The sequence below is a fragment of the Geotrypetes seraphini genome, chromosome 1 (assembly GCF_902459505.1).
Source record: "Geotrypetes seraphini chromosome 1, aGeoSer1.1, whole genome shotgun sequence".
NCBI lineage: Eukaryota > Metazoa > Chordata > Amphibia > Gymnophiona > Dermophiidae > Geotrypetes > Geotrypetes seraphini.
In genome coordinates this window covers 293,372,661-293,394,502 of record NC_047084.1, presented here as the reverse complement: position 1 = coordinate 293,394,502, position 21,842 = coordinate 293,372,661, and the positions used below count along the sequence as shown (strand labels likewise).

The following is a 21,842-nucleotide window of genomic DNA, read 5'->3' as shown; positions in this document are numbered from 1 at the left end:
ATTGGGCATCCCCCCACCACCCCCCGACATGATTGGGCACCCCCCCCGCCGCTTCTTACCCTCATCTGGGCACCCCGAAGATCGGCCTCCTCGTCTACCCAATCGTGGCGGGGGGGGGGTGCTGGATGGTGGCGGGGGGGGTGTGCCCAATCGCGTTGGGAGGGTGCCAGATTGTGGCGGGGGGTGCCGGATCGCATCGTGGGGGGGCCAGATTGCGGGGGGGAGGGTGCCTTTGTAAAAGAAGGGGTTAGTATCTAACTCTTGCCAATCTGTTGACCAGGACCCAGGCCTTACAGCTCTTAAAAAGCAAGAGTAAAAAAGATGAGTTTTTAACTTTGTTTTGAACAGTTTAAGTGAAGATTCTGAGTGAAGTGAACGTGAGAGGTTATTCCAAAGGAATAGAGTCAAAGAGTAGAACACGTTCTTCCTAGTAGATGCTTATATTTCCTGAATTTACCTGTGTTCTGCCCAAACCATGCCCCTGCCAAACATGCCTACACGGGTCATATAAAATCACAAGCTACTTTTTCAATAGCGGAGGAGCGGCTTAGTGGTTACCGCAGCAGCCTGGGAACCTGGGAAGCCGATTCGGGTTCCACTGGAGCTCCTTGTAACTCCGAGCAAGTCACTTAACCTTCTGTTGCCCCAGGTACAAAATAAGTAATATAATATGTAAAACCGGTATATGAAATCCCATCCCCTTTACCTACATGTGCAAAAAACTGCATTATTCAAATGACTCCCTTACTTGTATGCAGTATACATATAGGTATTTCACAGGGCAGAAAATAGGAAGGATTGCCACTTAGGCACCTAGGCCTATAGGCCCAGATTCCATAAATGAGGCCTAAAGTTAGGCCCCTAGATAGATGCGCCTAGCCTAATTTAATTGTTTAAAAACTTAATCAGTGCTGATAATTGGCAATTAAGAACTTGTAATTGATGCCAATTGCACTATCAAGGCACCTACCAGAAAGTAGGTGTGGTTAGGGAGGTGGATCATGGGCTTGTTTTTCATCTAGGTGCTTGTTTTAAACTTAGGCACATTCAATTAGGCCAAGAAAACCCTGGTATAAATATGGTGCACCTAAGGTTAGGATGCCTAAGTCTATTTTAAGCGCCGCTAGGTACGATTCTGTAAAGTGCACCTAAGTGCCAAACTACCCGGCGCCTACGTTTTAGGCGCCATTTATAGAATTGGGCCCATATTATATAATATATGCACTCATGCACCTATTCTTGCGGGGGTCTCCAAAGTCACACAAAACGGAACCAAGACTTGGAGCCAGGGGATAAATTTGTTCAAGGTTTTATTGATTGTAACGAAATGCACACTGGAGCCTAGACCCTACATGGGCCGTGCTTTGGCAAAAGATTGCCTTCCTCAGGGGTTCTTTGGGGGGAACAAAGGGTAACCAAATAAATAACCAAAACTGGAAACATCCCAATGTACATCATTAAAAAAAAGTAGAAATAACAATCAATAAAACAGAAGTCGCTCCAGTGTGTATTTCGTCACAATTTTATCCCCTGGCTCCAAGTCTTGGTTCCATTTTGTGTGACTTTGGACTCCCCCGTTTTGTTGTGGAACCCTGGCCTTTTGCCTCTGACTTCGGGCTCACTGCTGGTGCTGTGCGCCCTTTCAGCAGCACTTGTGGATTGTGCCTACACTTGCGGGGACATAGACACACACAATTATACCTCCCTCAGTGTAGATGTAAATGTGAGTACCTGTTTTCGCTGGGGCAATTTTAGAAAGCTGCATAGCAAGTGCAGATTTTGCACCTATACAATAGATAAAAAGAGGCACAGCATACGTAGCTAGGTGCCTTTCCTGCCTAGGCACCTCCTTATAAAATCACCCCCACAGAGGGCAAACACAGAGTGGTCAGAAAATAAAAAAATAATTGTTTGGGTACATGAGTTTGCTGCCTTTTCTTTGTCAGAGGTGTTTGCTATGTCCAAACGCTGTCTAAATGAGGTGGAGTTTGCTTCTTTTTCTTTTCTCCAAAGGTGGTAGAAGTTGATCTCATGCAACTTGGATCTCCCCCCCCCCCCCCCAACAAGCTCAGGAGTGACAACAAAGGCTTTTAGCCTGGAGGGAGGCTTCCTGCTTGCTCAGACCTTGCCAGCTGCAGCTACTGGAAGTATTCTATGAGATCTTGGAAGGAGGAGAAATCCAAACGTACATAACAAATGAGAGGATGCACACTTTCGCTTCCTGAAAGTCTCCAGAATTTTGAGAAATTCTCCAGTAATTTTGTTCCATGCGTTCTGCGCGCTGACAGTAATTTTAAAGCATTTTCGATGCTTGAAAAATCTATGCAGCTTCACTAATTCCCCAATAATATCGGCATATCTCTAACTAAATTTCTGGACAGTCTCCAACATAATCCTGAAAGCCCTCGGAGGTTATACTTTAGTCACTGACCCTATAAAAATCTCTGATTTTTGCTTGCCAGACTATTTAACTCTCTCTCTCTCTTGCTCATGAAATCAGCTTTGTCAAAGTTAATCTGTTTTATGTCGCTGCCAAATAGACTGCTCATACATTGGCTTGAGTTTGCTTTCTTTTTAGGGCAAGATTCTTTTAGAGTACCTCCTAGAGAGTTAATTAGGCAGCTCCCGAACATCAAGTCTTTCCCATAGATAACAGCCTGATAATTCCACGGTGATTATTCGCGTTATTATTCATAAAGAACTTAACAGTACAAATCACATGTTTACAAAGCGCTTGCAATCTAAATATGATCACTTGAGGTTAAGTGACTTGCATAAGATAGCACAGTGAGTGGGAGAGATGGATGGGAGGAAAAAAAAAAACCTTCATCTCGTGCTTCACAGGTCTGTGCTCTAAGCACTAGGGTGCACTGCCAGCACCATTTAAGCGAAAGAAGAAATCAGACTGCATGGCAAGCTAAGCTAAAAACTCAAGATGTGTTCCAGATCAAGAAATCTGAAGCTGTTCTGTGTGAAATGTAACTAGCTATCTCTCACATGCACTCCGTGTCCACACATACATTATATTCTCAGAAGTAGTGCCATCAGCTGCTTTTAGCCTATCTGGAATCTAGCTTCACAATAAGATTCTCATAGGTTCTCTAAAAATCTGATTCCTCTCCTATCATCTGCTCTAAAAGTAACTAGCTTTGTCTAATAAAGGTCCTTTACACAGGGTCAGTGGAACACCTTTGTGACTGGAGGGGGCCAAATAAACCAATCTCTGGCCCCCACCTCCAAGGTGTCTAGTTGCTGATGCTGTGTTGGAAAATATTTTTATTTATTTATACCCTGCCTTTCCCAAGGCAGGTCACAATAGAGCTCATACTCAAACAGAATCACATACAGTATGACAAATTGAACATGAGTAAAACGTCACAGTGATTGGGCCATTGATAGGCCGTTGCCCCGAGTGACAGCTCATTCCACTGCCCATGTTCCTCTTCACAACAGTTGACTAACCCATGCTAACTTTGGCTTGATTCACGTTAAAGTTAACGCGGGTTAATTGATTAACGCGGTTCCATTATTTTAGGTAGAGCCGATTCTCTACCTAGCATGCATTAACCCTTTATTAACGTCAACGTGAACTTTACTTTTGCGCAGGTCACTGTGGTTTCTGGCACATCCACTGACACTGTGTTGAGTCAGTAGCTTTTGAGCTATCGCCCACTGAAATGATTCAGCATTTTCATCTTCATGTAATGAGACTGGCAAATATTCCTATATCACTTTGATATTCCATACCATATTTCATGATTTTAGATACCTCTCCTGACCTTGTGTTATATAATATAAGACTGCTCGTCTAGGATGTTGTTATACTACAGTGTTATAAATATTATTACAGTACATCAAGAAAATAAAATTCATATTACAAGGAACAATATAAATAGGCAGTCTTTTTGGAGATGGTGCTTACTGAGGGAGATCTTTTTCTTTTGGCAAATTAAAATAAGCGCGTATCTTTGCAACTACTAAAAACATGGAATTCAAAGAAAACTTGATCATGAAATAAAAGCCAATCACTGAGCATTCATTATTGTCCGCCCTTGTTTCAAACAAATAAGAAAATGTTGGGCACGTCTACCAGTCTGCTATTAGGAAAATCAATTCAAAATAACAGGCCCTGCCGAAACCTCAGAAATCACCCAGAACATAGACACAACAAAAGCAGTCTAAGTACTGCCAATATTATCCTATCAGCTCCCAACCCACGCTTTCTGTTACTACTCATCATATCAGTGTTTTTCTATCACTTAGCTGTTAGGATTAGAATGAAAGTTTTGTTTCATTATATTGAGATGGTTTTTCTTAATATGTCAACTTTGGTTGTACTCTCATTGAAGGATACCATTCAAAGCTGGAGCAATAAAAATCAGTAAGGGATCTCTATGAACCTTATATGGTTTTTCAGATATTGCAATAGGAGGGAATTATCCAAACTACAACCTGATTAGCCACTTATGGTATCCCTATGGTATATTTAAGTTCAATCTTGGTCACCATATTTTTTATCCCGCACTATTTGAAAAGCATGTATTTAAGGCCCTGCTGGGGTTGGCAGTTGTTCAGGCCACACAACAGTTTTTACGGAAAGGAAATAAAGAGAGATTTCATTATCAGCATCTCATTTCAGCTGGATATATTGATTCCGAAAGAGGAAATGTAATCGTGAGAGCCAGCAAAATAATCAATACCCAGAAATGTCTCTGATTTCCAGTTGCGTACTGCAACCTCAAGACCCCTTCTCCAATTCAATACTGTCATCATCACCACCTCTAATTATAACCCCATATCATGCACATGACGACGCACAAAATGCCACTTTTAAACTAATACTTTCTGAAGTTATAGGAATTCTTATCAAGTGTACTGCATTTTTACAATGAACAAAGCACCTTAAATCTGGTCAAAGATTTCCTTTCATAGGACTGAATTTACTATGGAGGTATGCGAGGGGTATAGATGAAATATTTCATACTGGAGATGGACTGAAATGTGATTTAATACCCTCTCTTATCGTCCGCTATTACAGTCCTAAAAAAATACAAAGCGGAGTCCAACACAAAATAATTAAAGAATTAAAAAAAAAATCAATACAAACAACAGTACCTAAAACTCAAATAAACACTGGAATATTTAGGAGGTTGCTCAGGTAGTATTCAGATTTTTGTTATTACTATTCCATCTCAAATGATTCTGAATTTCATAGGCCTGCTATTATTCTTGTCGAAGCTGAAGAACAAAAATGATGTTTTTTAATGCCAGCTCAGGGTGATATTGTGTGAATTATTGTCCAAACTGTTGCCTCGGTTCACTTACCGATACTTGAGTAAGCAAAGTATTCCTTTTTTCATCTCTTTCAAGAAGTTAGTTCACAATATGGAAGGTCCCAAAAGAAGTTCATACTCTCTGAACTCAATTTGTGAAAAATTTATTTTACGAGGGAGTGCTGAAAAGTTCTCAGCCCAAAAAAAAGAAGAGACATGAATATGGTTCAATCAATGATCTGAAACAATGTTAAAAAAAAAAACAACCCCATAGAATTTCATCTCTGCAAATTGGCAGTTAACAAGTCATTCTCTTCTTGGTTGGGCTGAGAACTTTTCAGCCCCCCCCCCCCTTTGGTATTCCTAATGTCGTAGCTTCTGAGAAATACATAATTTTCCAAATGGGCAAAAAATCTCATGTATGTTTATCCAAACTGTTTGATTTCCTCTAGGTAATGTTAATAGGAATAAGGCAAGCAAGTAGCTAGCGCAAGACATAAGGAGTTCCAACTTGTCTCCCAGTCGGTCCACTCCAAACAACCTTTTCTGCTGCCTGAAAAACAAGCCACACGCTGAATCTCTTCAGATAGCTGGCCATTTAAATACCATGCGGACTTGATTACAAGAGAGAGGATGGCTACAGAATAAACATATGAGGGACTGTTGAAAAGTTCTCAGCCCAACCAAGAAGAGAATGATGTGGAGCCATGAAACTTATGAGTTATTCCACACGTTTCTTGACACTTTTCGTTTCAATAATATGAACCAAATGAAAAGTGTCAAGAACAAAGTATGGAATAACTTGTAAGTTTCGTAGCTCCGCATCATTCTCTTCTTGGTTGGGTTGAAAACTTTTCAATGGCCCCTCCTAACTAGACATATAATAATGCACACAATTGGTAAACATAGAAAGATCAGCACTAAGCCTGGCAAAGAGATAACAGGTGGAGATTAAAGATAGCTTGAATAGAGTTGATTTTTTTTTTCTTAACAGGGCTGTTTTGGACACACTTGTTTTGTTTTATAAAACCTGCAAGTCTTATCATTATTATTATTTTAATGGAGGGAGAGAGTGACTCTGCTCTTTGTAGATCATTTAGTAAGTAGGAATGTGCAACGAGTGGATCCGGAAAACCTACAGATAAAATCTTTTAACATCTACTACCACCCACCACCTGATGAACTGACCCTAAGCCTCACCCCACCCCACCCCATTCTTTGCATATCATTTTTTGCTGTAAGCAATAGCAATTTCATCAGCTTTGCTATGGAGGAAGCTAAAGAAGGGGGGGGGGGGGAATACTGGCTTAGCAAAAAAAAAAAAAAAAAATCAGTAAATAAATTAAAATGGAGCAACAAATACTAGGCCCACAAACAAGACTGAACATCTATGCATTAATTTAGGGCTCCTTTTATTAAGATGCGCTAGTGGTTTTAGCGCACACATAGCGCATGCTACAATGCCGCACGCACTGAATGCTAACGCCTCCACAGAGCTTGCATTAGTATTTTTCATTTAGCGCGTGCTAATCTTTAACGAGCGCTAAAAACGCTAGCGCACCTTAGTAAAAGGAGCCCTTAGTTCCAGTCGCTAAATTCTAATCTTTCATAACACACTCGTGCCTGTATACTCGTACAGTAAAACCTTGGTTTGTGCACTTAATTCATTCCGAAAACATGCTTGTAATCCAAAACACTCGCATATCAAAGTCAATTTCCCCGTAAGAAATAATGGAAACTCCACAACCCAAAAACTTTAATACAAAATACTGTATGTACTCATATTGCAAGACCTTGCTTGCTTAGAACAGTCACTACACTCCTGCAGTGTCAGAGAGAGAGAGAGAAGAATCATCAGTTGTGATGATGTGATGTGTGTATACTGTATGTACTTGTATTGCAAGACCTTGTTTGTATATCAAGTTAAAATTTAATAAAATGTTTTGCTTGTCTTACAAAACACTTGCAAGTTACTTGCAATCCTAGGTTTTACTGTACTTTCCTTTTAAGGCAAATCACCCAAAATTCAAATACTGCACGGCCCAGTAGAAACTTGCACAAGTTTCTGAAGGACTGGTCTTTAAATATAGAATACTAGGTTTCTCCACATCTCACTTCTAGGAGAGAGCAATATGGAACAGACTTTTCTATTAAAACCTGCTGTACAAATGAGCCAGATTGGCCCTTGCCCATGACAGGAACCTGGGTCCATGGAACACTGGCCAACCCAACAAGGCACCAAGGGACGTTTTTAAATTTATTTTAGTATGTTTTGATGGGGCCATAACTTTATCATAGTAAATGAACTTCCAGATAGGTTTTAGAGATCATCTTTTCACCCTTAGTAACGAAAGCACAAAAGTGTTTGTAGGCAACAGTTGCATCATAGCAAAGCACGATTGAATTGTTTTGGTGGCAATTATTATGGAATTTTCTTTTATTAGAAGCTATATGTTGGGTTATTTTTCCGGATGCTAAGAATTTGTTCATTTAGGGGAGCCACCAATGTATCACAGTCTTTCACTGTATAGAGAAGAGAGTGTTAGTAATGAAATGGTAAACCATATTGCACAGCTGCTTAAACCGGTGGGGAAAGTGATGGAAAAAGTTGTGTTGTGACAAATGGAAGCATTTATTGAATTACTTGTCCTTTCCAATAAGGTTTTCATAAAGGACACAGGGTGGAAACTTTGTTGCTGTCTATCATGGATGAGCTTACAAAATGAATTGATGGGGATTTGACTTATTGCTTTAAATCTCGTTAGATGTATCTTCTGCACTTGACTTGGCAAATATAGATTTGCTGTTGCAAAAACTAACTGGACTTGGTGTGAAGGGGGTTGCATATGACTGGTTTAGATCTTTTTTGTGTGGAAGATCATTTCAAGTAAAGGTCAATGGCAAGGTGTCAGTACAATGCCAGCTATTGATGTGTGCTTCCTCGGGATCAGCGCTTTCCGCTTTATTGTTCAATCTCTACCAGGCACCTTTGGGAGCAGTATTTGAGTACCCTGTATATAGGGATAGTGTGCAGTTGTTCTTCCTGGCTGTAAGGAGGGAGGATGTTACTGAAAAGGTGACAAAGTTTCCAAGTTTATTCAAATTTTAATATACTGACCATCAACATGTATCTGGTTGGTTTACAATGCTAAAATAATATAAAACATAAAGTTTTAAAAATAAAAAAGGGTGGAGGGTTAAGACGATTCCCATTTGACATAAATGATACAGAAGGAGATAGGGGAAGGGAAGAAGAGTAATTACATCGCAAAATAAGTGTATGGATTGGGGGGGGAGTTAAACTAACCTGACAAAAACGGATATTTTGAAGTATGGCCCTTCCATTGGGATTAACAGTTGTAGTGCATCACTCTCCAATTTTTATGAAGTCAGTGATAAAGAATCTAGGGGGCATGATTGATGCTAGATTGTCTTTTTTCAGGACCAAGTGTGTAAAATGGTACAGTCCAGTTTTTATTATCTAATGGCTGATTGTGAAGTTAAAACCTATGTTCAAAACCTTATGATTTCAGGATAGTAGTGCAACATTTAGTTTTGTCCAAATTGGATTATTCATTAGGATTACCTCTTCCCTCGTTCTCTATTTTTGTGAACATCACCCTCATCCTCCCTGTTTCATCAACTCACAATCTTTCTCGTTCTCTTCAACAGACTGCCAAAATCGGTTGTTTCTTTCTCTAAAATATTGCTAAAATCTGACCCTTCCTTTCTGAGCACACAGCCAAGACCCTCATCCAAACCCTCATCACCTAGACTACTGTAACCAGCTTCCCCCTGGCCTTCCGCTAACCCATCTCTCTCTCTCCTTCAATCTGTTCAGAACTCTGTTCATGCCTCATATTCCGTCAATGTTGCTATGCCCACATTACCCCTCTCCTCACTCGATTGGCTCCCTATCCATTTCCACATAGAGTTCAAACTCTTTCTTACTGACCTACAAGTATATTCGCTCCTCAGAATCTCTCCTCTCATCTCTCCCCACATGCCACTCATCGGATAAGTCTCTCTTTTCTCCTCAACGACCAACTCCAAACTCTGTCCCTTCTACCTTGCTGCACCATATGCCTGTAATAAACAGCCCGACTCGTACGTCAAGCTCCTTCTCCGGCAGTATTCAAATCCACACTCAAATCCCACATCTTTGAAGATGCTTTCAATTCCAAACCAACCCACCTTCTGAGCACCAATATCTGTCTTATCAGTCCCTCTGTAATTCCCCCACCTGAGCTGATGCGCCTTCTTGTCCAGTTTGTCTGTCTTGACTAGACTGTAAGCTCTTTTGAAGAGGGACTTCCTCTTCTGTGTTTTGATGTACAGTGCTGTGTATGTCTAGTAGCCCTATAGAAATGATTAGCAATAGTAGTAATAGTCTGCTAGGTGCTGCTGAAAAGTTCTCAGCCCATCCAAAAAGAGAATGATGTGGAGCCATAAAACTGACAAGTTAGACCACACTTTTCTTAACACTTTTCATTTCAATTACATGAAATGAAATGAAAAGTGATAAGAAAAGTGTGGAATAACTCCCCATCGTCCTCTTCTTGGTTGGGCTGAGAACTTTTCAGTGGCCCCTCGTGCTTCTTTTAGTAATTGATGATGGTAAGATTTTTCTTATAATTTATGTGTCAATGTGGATGTTAGAGGGGGGGGGGGGCGGCTCTATGTACAATGCACAGTGTTGGGGATTGATTAGAAGACATTAAGAGCACAGGCAATGTGGACAACAAGTACACCAGGATAACTGCATAAGATAAGTAATGCGGAAATATCAATTTGAAAATATAATGGTATAAAGGTTCTAGTATAAAATTTCCTGGTGGTTAGGGACCAGTAGGTGCCATGATGGTTCCTGTACTGGCCTGTGCTCGTTTTTAATCGAGCACGTAAGCTGGTGGTCTGAGCACGTCACCTTCGATTTAATATTATATTGATATTTATGGAGATAATCATTGTGAAATTCCTGTGATACATATGTGAAAAAGTTGACAAACAGCATGGGACTATTAAAGTGGTGAACTCCCTACGAGTGTCTAGTATTATACTTTTGTGTGTGTCATTTATACTTTTTTTTAAAAATAAAATGCTATCCCGCTGAATTAGAAATGTATGACCAGCCCTGCTTTAAACGTTCATGAACAACAAAGCTGGTAAGTTCAAAATAAAATCCCCCTGTTGTACCCAAAAAATCTTCAGGACAACTGAAGACTCAAAAAAAAAAAAATTTCTGAAAATGTACCTCTAAAGAGTACAACAGTTTCAAATATATTTTCAAAAATAATCACTCTTAAAGAACAAAATTATCTCCTGGTTTCAGTGACGCTGAATTATGTATACATCTTCCGTTCCGCAGCTACACTAGCATTTTCGCTCTTATTGTTGGCTCTTTGGTAGCCAAATATTTTAACTCATACTTTCTAAATAATCTTGCTAATAAAACTATTATTGAGGTATTTTGTTAATTACAAAGAGAAAGTGGAAGAATAAGAAACATTAAAAAAACAGAAGTTTTAGCTAAAATTACATCATCATTTATTATTTTCACCGACAGGAAGTTTATATTCATAGAAAAAACAAATGGATTTGCAATCATTCGGGCTCTATGATTCTCCCAAATGGCATTCTGCTCCTACTTAGAGCCTTGGTCATAAGATATGTCTGCAAGTTCCATAAATTGGACCCCTCTAACTGTAGTACATTCTTTTATTGCTTAAGAACAAAGTTGCATTTTCTTGGTGACCCTCTCAACCGTTTACTAAGAAGCAGAATATTCTTGTGCCTGTGTCTGTATATGTCCACTTGTTTTATTTTGGGTTTGTTTTTTTTTTTATTTAAAGGAAGTTCTATATCTCTGTTTTTACCAGAGAAAACTGCAGCTTAAAAGCAATCTCCCTTCCTCCTTGAAAAAAAAGCAAGAAATCGATGAAAATCTTAATATCCAATTTCATATCAAGCTAGCAAAAGAGAGACAGTTTATTTTTTTTTTTTTGGGGGGGGGGGGTTTGTAAACTAATCCTTCATAACAGAATATATTTAGGTCTTCGGTTTTCAGTCTCGGGTGAACCTAGGGCTCCTTTTACTAAGGTGCACTGGCGTTTTTAGCACGTACGCTAGCTGAAAAATTACCGCCTGCTTAAAAGGAGGCGGTAGCGGCTAGAATGCGCGGCATTTTAGCGCACGCTATTCCACACGTTAAGGCCCTAACGCGTCTTTGTAAAAGGAGCCCCTAGAGTTTATTATCATTCAAACTGAACTATAGCACTTAGACTTCTAATCCGTCATAAAGTAGGCTATTATGTTCCGCCTTGGGCTAATTTGGGAAAGAGTGGATATTTAAATAAATTCATGAATAATGTCCGGGTGACCTGGAGGAAGAGTCGTGGGAGAAAATGTGAAAGGTGCGCCTCCTTTCTTCTCTTTCCTTATTTCGGGGGACAGAGCTGATCTGTAAGGACATCAGCCAGTATTCAAAGGGATGGATTGAATAAACTAGCGTCATAGCACAGGACAGCCTGCCCAGCCACCAAAATCAGATAGACTACGCAAGTTATATTTTTATGCTGTGGGCTGCAGTTTGAAACCGTGTGAAATGGATGTTCAGGATGCGTGATACAACTCAAAACGAAAGGCGACCTGTTCAAAACCACTGAGGTCTCTCGCAGTACTTATATAATCCTTCTCCCTTCTTCCTGGGTGTAGGTATATCTCGTAGTTGAAGGGAGCTACAATATGTATGGAATTTGAATCAAAGAAGTATTTGCCCAATCTACAAGAAAAGCAGATATCTACAGAGCCTATATTTTAGACCCTACCTCTAAAATATTCTGTTCATTGTTTGTTAATTTCTAGAGTTATGATACCTACGGATATCCATGCACTGGAAAACTTTACAATTAAGGGAGGGATTCATCAATGTGTGCTACTGTCACAACGATTATTTTACCACAAGTTGTGCTATTATGGAACAGGGATCCATTGGACTTGTATTTTTATACACAGAGAGAGAGAGAGGGAATGCAAATTTGCATTCAGCCATTATAGGGTTATTATTCTATGTCTCTCCCCCCCCCCCCCCCGGTCTCTTTCAGCTACCAACAACTTTGAGCACCTTAGTACTGCCAAATCTGCAGGGTCCTTGACTCGTAGACGCCTTTCATATCCACCCCTTGCCGGCAGAAAGCTAGAGCTTGGCCTTGGATAATTTGATATAATACCAATAAATGATTAAAGAAAAACCTTAACCAGAATAGCTTAAAACCTCAAAAGTTAAAATATGGGTGCATTTCAAATTGAATTAAAAAAAACAAACAAACCGAGATTTCCATCCAAATCAGTCCGGTAGTATATTTATTGGACATAGATCCACTGTTACAATCTGGTATTTGCAGATTCAGATCCATTCACTATGCAGAAAAGTCCCAATGGGGACGCTGTTTATCTGCCTCACTTTACCCATAACACGAGACAAATAATTGTCTTTAAACCTACAAAGGTTCACATGTGATTATTGAGTTGCTGGCGCACTGTTGTGCGAATTACAGTATGTTTTTGTGCATAAATGAGGGATTGATCTTGGGAATATTAGCATACTGTATACTAAAATCACAGTATCACAGATGGTTAAAGCCTAATACCATCGTAGACTGAATGACTACAGAGTAAAAGGTGTGACAGCTATTAATATATTCTTGCAATGTGAAGGTATAGAAAGACATGCCGGCTAATAAGGAAACTCTCTTGAATATTATATGAGTGCTCGATTAAAAGAAACCCACCGATATGGTTAGAATTACCCATTTAAAGAAAGTAAAGACGGGAAGCTCATTATTATTTGGTAAGGGAAGTCAGTGCCCCTTGCTGATTTCATGTCTCCGTTTACTACAGCCTCTCAAGATGCCTGCTTTCACTCTCATTTCATTTGAGTAAATAGCTTAACAAAAAAAATCACAAAATTATTTCTGTCATCACTTTGTGATAAATTGAAAATTGCCCCGCTATCTGAACGGAAGATATATATATATATAAATAATCAGAGAAACAAGAAAAAGGCAATTTGGCTGCTGAGAGCATTTATTAATATTTGCTTGAGACCTGGTTTTGTGTTTTCATTGTCCATTTTTTTCATGTTATTGCTTTCCTTTTTCAGTATCTTATTTTAATCATATGATACAGCAACATGATCTCACCTCCTCTTTCCTCCAACATGTCTCTCTCTCTCTTTCTAGCACTCACCCCCAATATTTCCATCTGACCTATATAGTTCTATCGCATTAAGGAAATTGCTTCCTAATAGGTTTACAGGGTGGAGGGGGAAGGAGGAAATATGCGCAGGTTTTTCCGAAGTACATACCATTTCACCCGTAGATACAAAATGGGGAAAAATATTTGAAGTGCACAGTATTTCTTGCTGGGAATAAAGGGGCTCATTTAAACGCATTGACGCTAATAGCACAGGAGGCAGTGCCACCGAGGGCTCGGGGGTGGGGGGGTCATTTGCGCACTCCTATGGACGAAGCTCTGGCGGGGACTTCTGCTGTTTAGAAAGCACTAATTCTGATGCAAAAGCAATAAATGGTGCGCCTGGGCTTCGAACCTTCGGGTTTTAAACTAATGGGAAAACAGCTCTTCCAACCCAGTCGCCTAAAGTAGAACCCCCTATCTTGGCTCTCAAAAGTTGGGGGGGGGGGGCGGAGCGGAAATAGTTCAGAATTCAGGGCAGTGTTTAGGTTACTTTTACAGAAAATTTTCAGCATCAGTAAATTTGAAGGGCAAAAAAATGTGTAGTCAATGTTCTTGCTAACTTAAATAACATAACAGCCCGCCTGCTTTATTTGTCTTTGTTGTTATTTTAAAATCAAGATGCCATAGCAAGGCTCACATTTTGGCTGCCATTTGCCAATGTCTCGCTATTAAATTTTATTGGCGATTCTACTTGTGTAAGAACTGGCTTGTGAATCTAATGGCTATTTTGTCACTGGTGCAAATAAATTATAAGAGAGCACTCCATATTTTTGAAAAGATCTATTCAGAAATATCATTAGCTTACCGGGGGCCAGCTGAAAAGTTCTCAGCCCAACCAACAAGTCTCATGATTTTCCACCTTTTTCGTTCCGTCGGAAAACTACGGAACAAAAAAAGTGGAAAATCGCTGGACTAGTGTATAGCCCTCGATGGAGACTCTCCCAACTTTGTTGGTTGGGCTGAGAACTTTTCAGCGGCCCCCTCGTACCGAAACACCTTCACCTGCATTTTATTTCAACTCATTTCCTAGAGATTTATGTCCAAAGTCAGCATGTAAAATTATTAGATAAGCAAATAGTTTGAGAGGGATTATGAGATCTACCAATGACGGGATGTTAAAATAATGATAATCAGATACCCAATATGCCTATGCTATGAAAAGAAAATGTTTTTTTAATCACCAAGATTTATTATTATTATTTTTACTAAAGATTAAAGTAAATTATCTGCCACAGGACCCATTTTATTCCTATGGGCTCTTTTGCAAATAACATGTGCCAATCTTTAGTAAAAGACCCCCTAAATTATAACAATAAGTACAAATTTCTGTACTATGTTAGAGTCTTGGAGATGCAGAATAGACAAGTTGCCTAACACAGAATTACATCAATCTTGTCTTGCCTCAAAATCTATGTACTAACAAATTGAGATGTGAGCATGAAGCATGAAGTGGGAAGACCTAAAGTAACCTATGCAGGTCACCAATCTGTTGTTCATTCTCGTTTACCACAAATTTGTTTGGGGGCAGAAGGTGGGGGAAGGCATGTGATCGTTTACAGTATTACTTTCTTTGAGAATGGAGGGCTTGTCTCGTGTGCCTCTGTTTGGACCGGGCTTACCTGCGTTTCCGAAAGGCTGAGGCTGCTAGCTAGCTGCTTCCTTTCGGCTCCCACCACATAGTGGTTTTTCTCAAAGGCTCTTTCCAACCTGAGGAGCTGCGAAGGAGAGAAGGCTGTCCTGATGCGCTTGGGCTTCCTGGCGAAGGGGCCGTGCAATAACAAACTTTCCTGGGAAACTTCACTCCCTGAGAACAAAAATAAAAGCGAGGCAGAGTCAGTCTCCCTCACTCCCACGCCTTTGTTGCTGTAGAAGGCCTTTTAGTCCTCTAAAAATGGGCTGATGCCTTTCTGTAATTAACTTGCAGATTATTAGCTTAGAACCCCAGGCTGCCAACAGTCAGGAGAGCAAGAAGACACCCTAAACCCCCTAGTGTAAGCTAGATTTGTTTTATCCCATCCTCCTCTCCTAGCGGGATTGATTTCCTCCTCCATATCGAGCTACGACTGATTCACACGCTAATTGCTGTAATATTGCACTATGAAACAATAATTTTTTTTAAAGACATGAGCATAACTTACATTTTAAATAAGTTTATTTTCTCAACTTCTTATCTATAGCTTCTTTTTTTAAATAAGAACTCTTCAAACGATGTTGCATTTTGATTTGACCCTTTCCTATGTTTCAGGATTAGTAGTACTAGTAATATGAGGGGGGTGCTGAAAAGTTCTCAGCCAGCTTCCTAAATTCTGAGCGTTATTCTGCCACTGTCGCTGAAAGGAGTTATCTTATTTTGTTAAGTGACAATTTGCAGAAACAAAATTCTACGTTGTTTGACATTGTTTCAGATCATTGATTGAACCATATCCACCTCATTCTCTTCTTGGCTGGGCTGAAAACTTTTCAGCAGCCCCCCTCATAGTGTGAAGACGTTCAGTCTCTGGTAACCTGAGCTGAGATTGTGATGTCATAATGCCTCATTCCACCAATAAGAGCCAATCTGATCAGTGATGTCACAATGGCTTGATTGTCTTATACTTGGCTCACTTTTATTACATATGAGGGGGTGATGAAAAGTTCTCTGCCCAGCCAAGAAGAGAATGAGGTGGATATTGTTCAATCAATGATCTGAAACAATGCCAAACAAGGTAGAATTTTGTTTCTGCAAATTGCCACTTAACAAAATAAGATAACATTATTCAGCAATAGTGGCAGAATAACGCTCAGAATTTTGGAAGTTGGTTAGTTGGGCTGAGAACTTTTCAGCACCCCCTCATATAATATTTTATTTCCTCCATACCGACCCTCAACAAGCCATTTCACCTCTTTACCAAATTGTATTGTTGGTTTTTGGGTTTTTTAAACAATCTTTTCTGCAGCTTTCACTCAGTTAAAAACAAGCCTCTACTCAGACACTTGTTTTAAAACTGTTATATGTTTTAGAAAACTATTTATAGATGTTTGGAGTGCCAGATCCGGAGATCTGACTTTTAGGATCTTATAAAATCCCTGAAAGTTAAGGAGTGTGACAGATATCGATTTGATTATGTGCTAGTAACCTATTTCCAAGGCGCGCACTATCAGTCCTGGAGCGTGAACTTTGAATACTTTTAGAAAAGAAATGTTAAGCATGGCTTCCTAGAAACCAAGATTAACTGTCCCAAGGGGTTCGAAAGAATTTTAACAAGATTTATAACACATTTCCCAACTAACTACTTGAAAGCTGCCCCTATAATTAAACTGATAATTCAGTTCTTATTCTTGCACATACATCGTAGAAGGACTCACTTTGAAACACTTATCTTTCCTCCCATCAAATTTGGGGTCAGGCAGAGGGAAGGGAAAGGTGCTGTACAGCCCTAATAGACCTCGGTGACAAATTACCTTTTGGAAGCCAAAGTTTGAGGCAACTTAAAGAAAGCCTGCAGTGAATCATTTGCAGGCAATATTTTCATTTTCCAATTAGAAAACATCTTTTAACTCATACCAGGAACGGGAGAGAAAGGGAAAAGCGAAGAAGAAATTCCAGCAAAGGTTGCAGTATCAATATGCAAGGCAGAAAGTGATTTTTCAAAAAAAAGTGGTAAGATTAAACAAAATAATTTTTATTTTTAAACATACTAAATCAGGTGAGATATAGCGCTTGCAATACAGAAGGAGGCCAGGAAATTCCTGAGATAGTGGAGTCCCGTCTCACCAAAAGAGATATTTTTTCGGCATTAGAGTGAAAAAGTAACACCAGATTTTTATTTTTTTTTCATTAACAATTGCTGGGGTGGGGGGTTCATTTCATCCTCTCAACCTCCAGCCCCGGAAAAAAAAAAAATCATTGGTAAAATAAATGTTCATGAAATAATCAGTGTCCGCCTACACAAGACATTTATTGCTTTCTGCACTAAATTTAAACTGCCCCTTTTCAATTACTCTTTGTGCAGAATGAAAGAAATAATAATAATATTAGGGAGGAGACAAGAGAAAATTGCTTAAATTTTTCCTCTCGCTCTCTTTTAAGCAGTGTCCCCTCCCTATCTGTGTGTCTTCTGTATCTGCATTTAAGTTAAATGAATCAGTTAAAAACATTGTAGACATATTAACAGACTTTTAGGGAAGTGTGAATTCCCAGTGTCTGTAAGAGAAATAAAAATGCATTTCTGCTTTTCATGCAAGGAGCAAAATGATTTTTTTGTTGTTGTTTTATTTCTGAATAGAAGGGTTGCAGAATGTGTACTGAAAAGAGTCTATGCATTTTAACATATTCATATGCAAGAAAAATATTTACAACACATTATTTTTGTGTCACCCCTTTTCCCTATTTCTCTTGCTCAAAAGTCAGATAATTATTATTGTAGTAAAGGTGCATGATTATCGTGCTTTTTCTAGAACCTGTAATGGGCCACTGAATCCAGGTGAGTACAGAGAGGCATAAGATTTCTGGCTCGCCTTCCCCCTCCCCCACCACCACCGCTGGAGGAGCCCATTGACAGGTCGGAAGTTTCTCTATGACAGCGTGTTCTAATCTGCTTTTGAAGGTTCTCCAGTTCATTTTTCCTATAGATAAGGGACTGGTCAGGGTGCGGGTGATAACTCAGATTGCTTGTGTTTGGTATGATGTACAATCAGTCGCCAGGTAAATCACTTTGAAGCTGTGTGAGGTAACCCGGTACCCAAATTTTATCTCACACCGGGTTTGGCGCATCCACGAACGCATCCTCAGCATAAGATGTGGCATCCCTTTAAATGGAAACGCGTTACGAGATTTACAAAATAATAATAATAGCAATTGACTGCAATAGTGGGTGTACCACCAGCCGAGATATTTATGAAGAAAACTGGCTTTAGCTGACCTCCTATTACAAATGGATTACCATCTGAAAAACTTCAAAAAGCAAAGGGCAAGTCCTATAGGTCTCGCAAAACTGGATTCTCTATCGTTGTTTGACTTACAAATAAGAGATCATAATTGCCTACATTGTGTACATTCTTATTTTTTTTTTAATGTCCTGAGATCAAAATGCCTCATTTTCACTGTTCAGCCAATGAAATGTGAGGATCTGTCTAAAGTAACCTGGTTGTTTTTTGGAGGGTTTTGTTGTTTTTTTTTTTAATTTTTAAGCAGCGGGAAACTATTATTTGGAAAGAAATTCCCTTAATCAAGAGACAGGACAGAATTCTCATAACTGTAGGAATATGAAAGGTTTCATGCTCTCCCCCACCTCCACCCCTCCCCAAAGCCTGTGGATTTTAGTAAGGTAGATCTTGATATTTGAAAAGAGCTTGTTGTCCATAGCTCATATCTGAAAGGGTTTTAATATTTATTGTTTTGGGTTCTTGTCTAATTATCTTTAATGGCACATAATTGGCTGTAAATTAATTTGTTTCTACTGTGCTCTTTTTTAAAAATAAGAGCAGCACCAGGAATGCATGTATGTTTGTTTTCTTTTTTAACTAAGTAGAAAAAAAAAATCCAGCAGCCTCTGTCACATGGGGCAGATAAACCATTCAAAAAAGGAAGAATTTGTCTGCAGCCAGTGTTTTGATTCCCAAACCAAAGTCGACCTTGCCTGCTTTTGCCTCCATGTTTTCTGCACTTCTTTGATCCGAGCACACCTCCTTTTTCGTTTGTTCTCATGCTCTTGTTTCGTGCGGGGGGGGGGGCTTTGTGCTTGCCTTCCCCTTTTTACTAAAGGCCTCAAAACTAGAGGGCGAAGTTTGCATTTTCAGTGAATTCTTGTCCTGATTTCTGCGCCTCTCCTCTCAAAATATGACAAAGGCTAAAGGGACGTCGAAAAAAAAAATAAATAAATTGCAAGCGGCTTCATGCATAGAAATGATACAGTTATTGCACTACTTAATTTTTCAGAGATGGAACTTAAAGTGAATCAGTTTCCTCCCCCCCCCCCCCTTCCATCTAATTCCCTCCTTTCTGGGGTGTTTTAAAAAAAAAAATCTTCTAATCAGTGCTACTGACACATAACAATTTCAGCAATCTAGCGAGCAGTAATTTATTGCTTAAGCAGCCATAGCCAGGAGCAAGGCGAGAGAATTTGCTGTTGAGGAGATAACTTAATCTTTTTCTTCCCTCCAAGAACAAAGCAAGCCTTTGATGATCCCTGCCTCTCTTTTTACTAGGTTTAGTGTATTGAGTGAAAGCCTAATGTGGATTTGCATTTATAACTCAGTAATGAGGTGGGGGAAAGGGTTGGGGGCAGTAACAACCCTCCACCAAAGAAACGAGTTTCCACGTACAAATTGTTACCTGCCCCCTCTCCTTCTTTATTCATTTCCAGCTTGCTTTTAACTGCTCCTTTTTTAATAATAGTAAAAAAAAAAGATTACAAGGCAGACGAGATATGCTTCATATGCCCCCTTTACCCCTCATAAAAAGTTAAAAGGAATGCAAAACATGTCGGCTGATATCCCTTAAAACATTTGCGTTTTGAGAAAGGCGCTTTGGATCTATCAAGGTTTTCCCCTACAAACAATTTAGTGAATTAACACAAAAAAAAATCTGATACAGGAATTGCATTCATATTATACGCATAGTGTGCATAACATGAATTCTATCTTCAAACTAAGGATGTTTTAATATTTAGATATATAAAGATTCTAGAAATTGGTTGCTTTTTCATTTTATTTTATTTTTTTTGAAACTCCTAATCATGCTGGTCGGTTTGGTCATAACCATTTAAATAAACATATAAAGTTGGGGTACAAACATGAATTCGTGTTTTAACATTAAAAGCATGGAGCTGAGTGAGGTTCCGGTGCTGGTGCCTCACTTTTTAAAGTCTAAGTTCAATCAATATTTCACCCGCCTCCTCAGAATTAGTTTGGACGACCATTAATTAATAAAGAGAATTTTTAAAAGGCATTCCAAAATAAAGCATTATGTAAAAACAGTGATTCAGCCTAACATTTCATGCCAGCTATAAAGCAACATAGGTATAATTTGTATCTGTTGTTGGTTTTTTCACGTAACGACTGTATCAATGGTTTTTTTTACCTAATGCTATATTTGGAAATTTCATTACGTTTCAGGCTCCTAAGCTTAATAAGTTGCCCGTGAGCTTCTTTAACATTCTTAGACCGATCAAAACCAACAAAACTAAACAAGCTAGCATTAAAAACAAACCCAACATACTTTCATTTACCTTGAAATCTGTGTCCAAAGAATCTGTTTCTTAAAACCCAGGGGTAGAAGTTGAGCGGATCCCTGTGCTGGGGTCCAAAGAAGGAGTGGGGGTGTTGGAGGTGGGACGTTCCGAGCTGGTGAGGGTGGACAGTCAAGGACGGGTGCGTGACCGCTTCGGGGAAGACCAGCTCGGGGTTGCCGTAGAGGGAGCGCCCCGCCGGGCTGGGGAAACCGTTCACGAAGGCTTCCGCCGCCGCGCCCGGGTAGTTGAGAGCCGTGGGTCGGAGGGGCTCTTCCGAAGTCAAGTGGTTGTCCTTGGCCACTAAAGATTCGATCGTGAAGCAACGCTTAGCTGCCGGCTGAAACATGTTGTTGTTTTTTGGGGTTTTTTTTTAGGACGTTTTCGAGGAGGGGGGGGGGGGCTGTCCTGGTGCGCGAAGACTACCCCAAAAGAAAAAAAGCCCCAAAACGAGAGAGCCAGAGCTGGACGCCCTGCGCTCTATCCCAGGGAAAAGAGAGGAAAACCGCGGAGCTCCATGCAAGCTGCCTTTTCTGGGGGGCGAGGAGGGGAGGGGGGGAGGTTGGTGCTTGTGTGTAGTTTGGGGAAAAGATCGAGCTACTGTGGGTACAACAGACGCCCCGCTTCGGTCTCGGGAAAGAAATCCGTTCGGAGGGGGGGGATCCGGGGAGAGAAGTACAAATAGACTGGTACCTGGCAAGAGCGATCTGATTGGCTAACCTCACCTGCCCAAAGGTTGGGGAGGGCAGGCGGAGAGCGGGATCTCCTGAAAGAACTGGACTGGAGCGTGGCGCAGCGGCGCGAGGCCGATGACGAATGGCAGATCGCTCCGCGCCTCATGAATCTTGCATGAGCTGCGTGTGGGGGGGGGGGGGGGGGGGGAGAGAGAATGGTCCGGGCGGGCGAGCGAGCTCCCGGAGCCCCGCGTTTGGACTCGTCCAGGGGGGTAAAACGCGGACCGCCCGGATGCCCCCTTCTTAAGCTCGCTGATTGGAGGAAAAGAGCGGGGCTTGTTGTGCCGGAAGCAGCTTGTGCCGTGTGTGTTTCCCCCAAGAGCGAGAACTGTAATCGTTTGGAAAGCGGGAGGTTAGGTCTCAAGGATGTG

The 21,842-nt window shown here is 40.3% G+C and overlaps 1 protein-coding gene across 2 annotated transcripts in view; it reads right to left on the bottom strand.

The window, feature by feature from the left end:
• Positions 1-21,422, bottom strand: part of EMX1 (empty spiracles homeobox 1) — a 48,641-nt gene extending 27,219 nt beyond the window's left edge. The window contains exons 1-2 of one of the 2 annotated variants that reach the window (XM_033953578.1): positions 20,738-21,422; positions 15,149-15,333 (exon numbers count right to left, since the gene is read on the bottom strand). In XM_033953578.1, coding sequence (XP_033809469.1) covers positions 15,149-15,333; positions 20,738-21,086 — 534 coding nt within the window. In that variant the 5' untranslated portion in view covers positions 21,087-21,422. The remainder of the gene's footprint in view (positions 1-15,148; positions 15,334-20,737) is intronic. The other variant, XM_033953570.1, reaches the window with a different exon arrangement.
• Between the last annotated feature and the right edge of the window lie 420 nt (positions 21,423-21,842).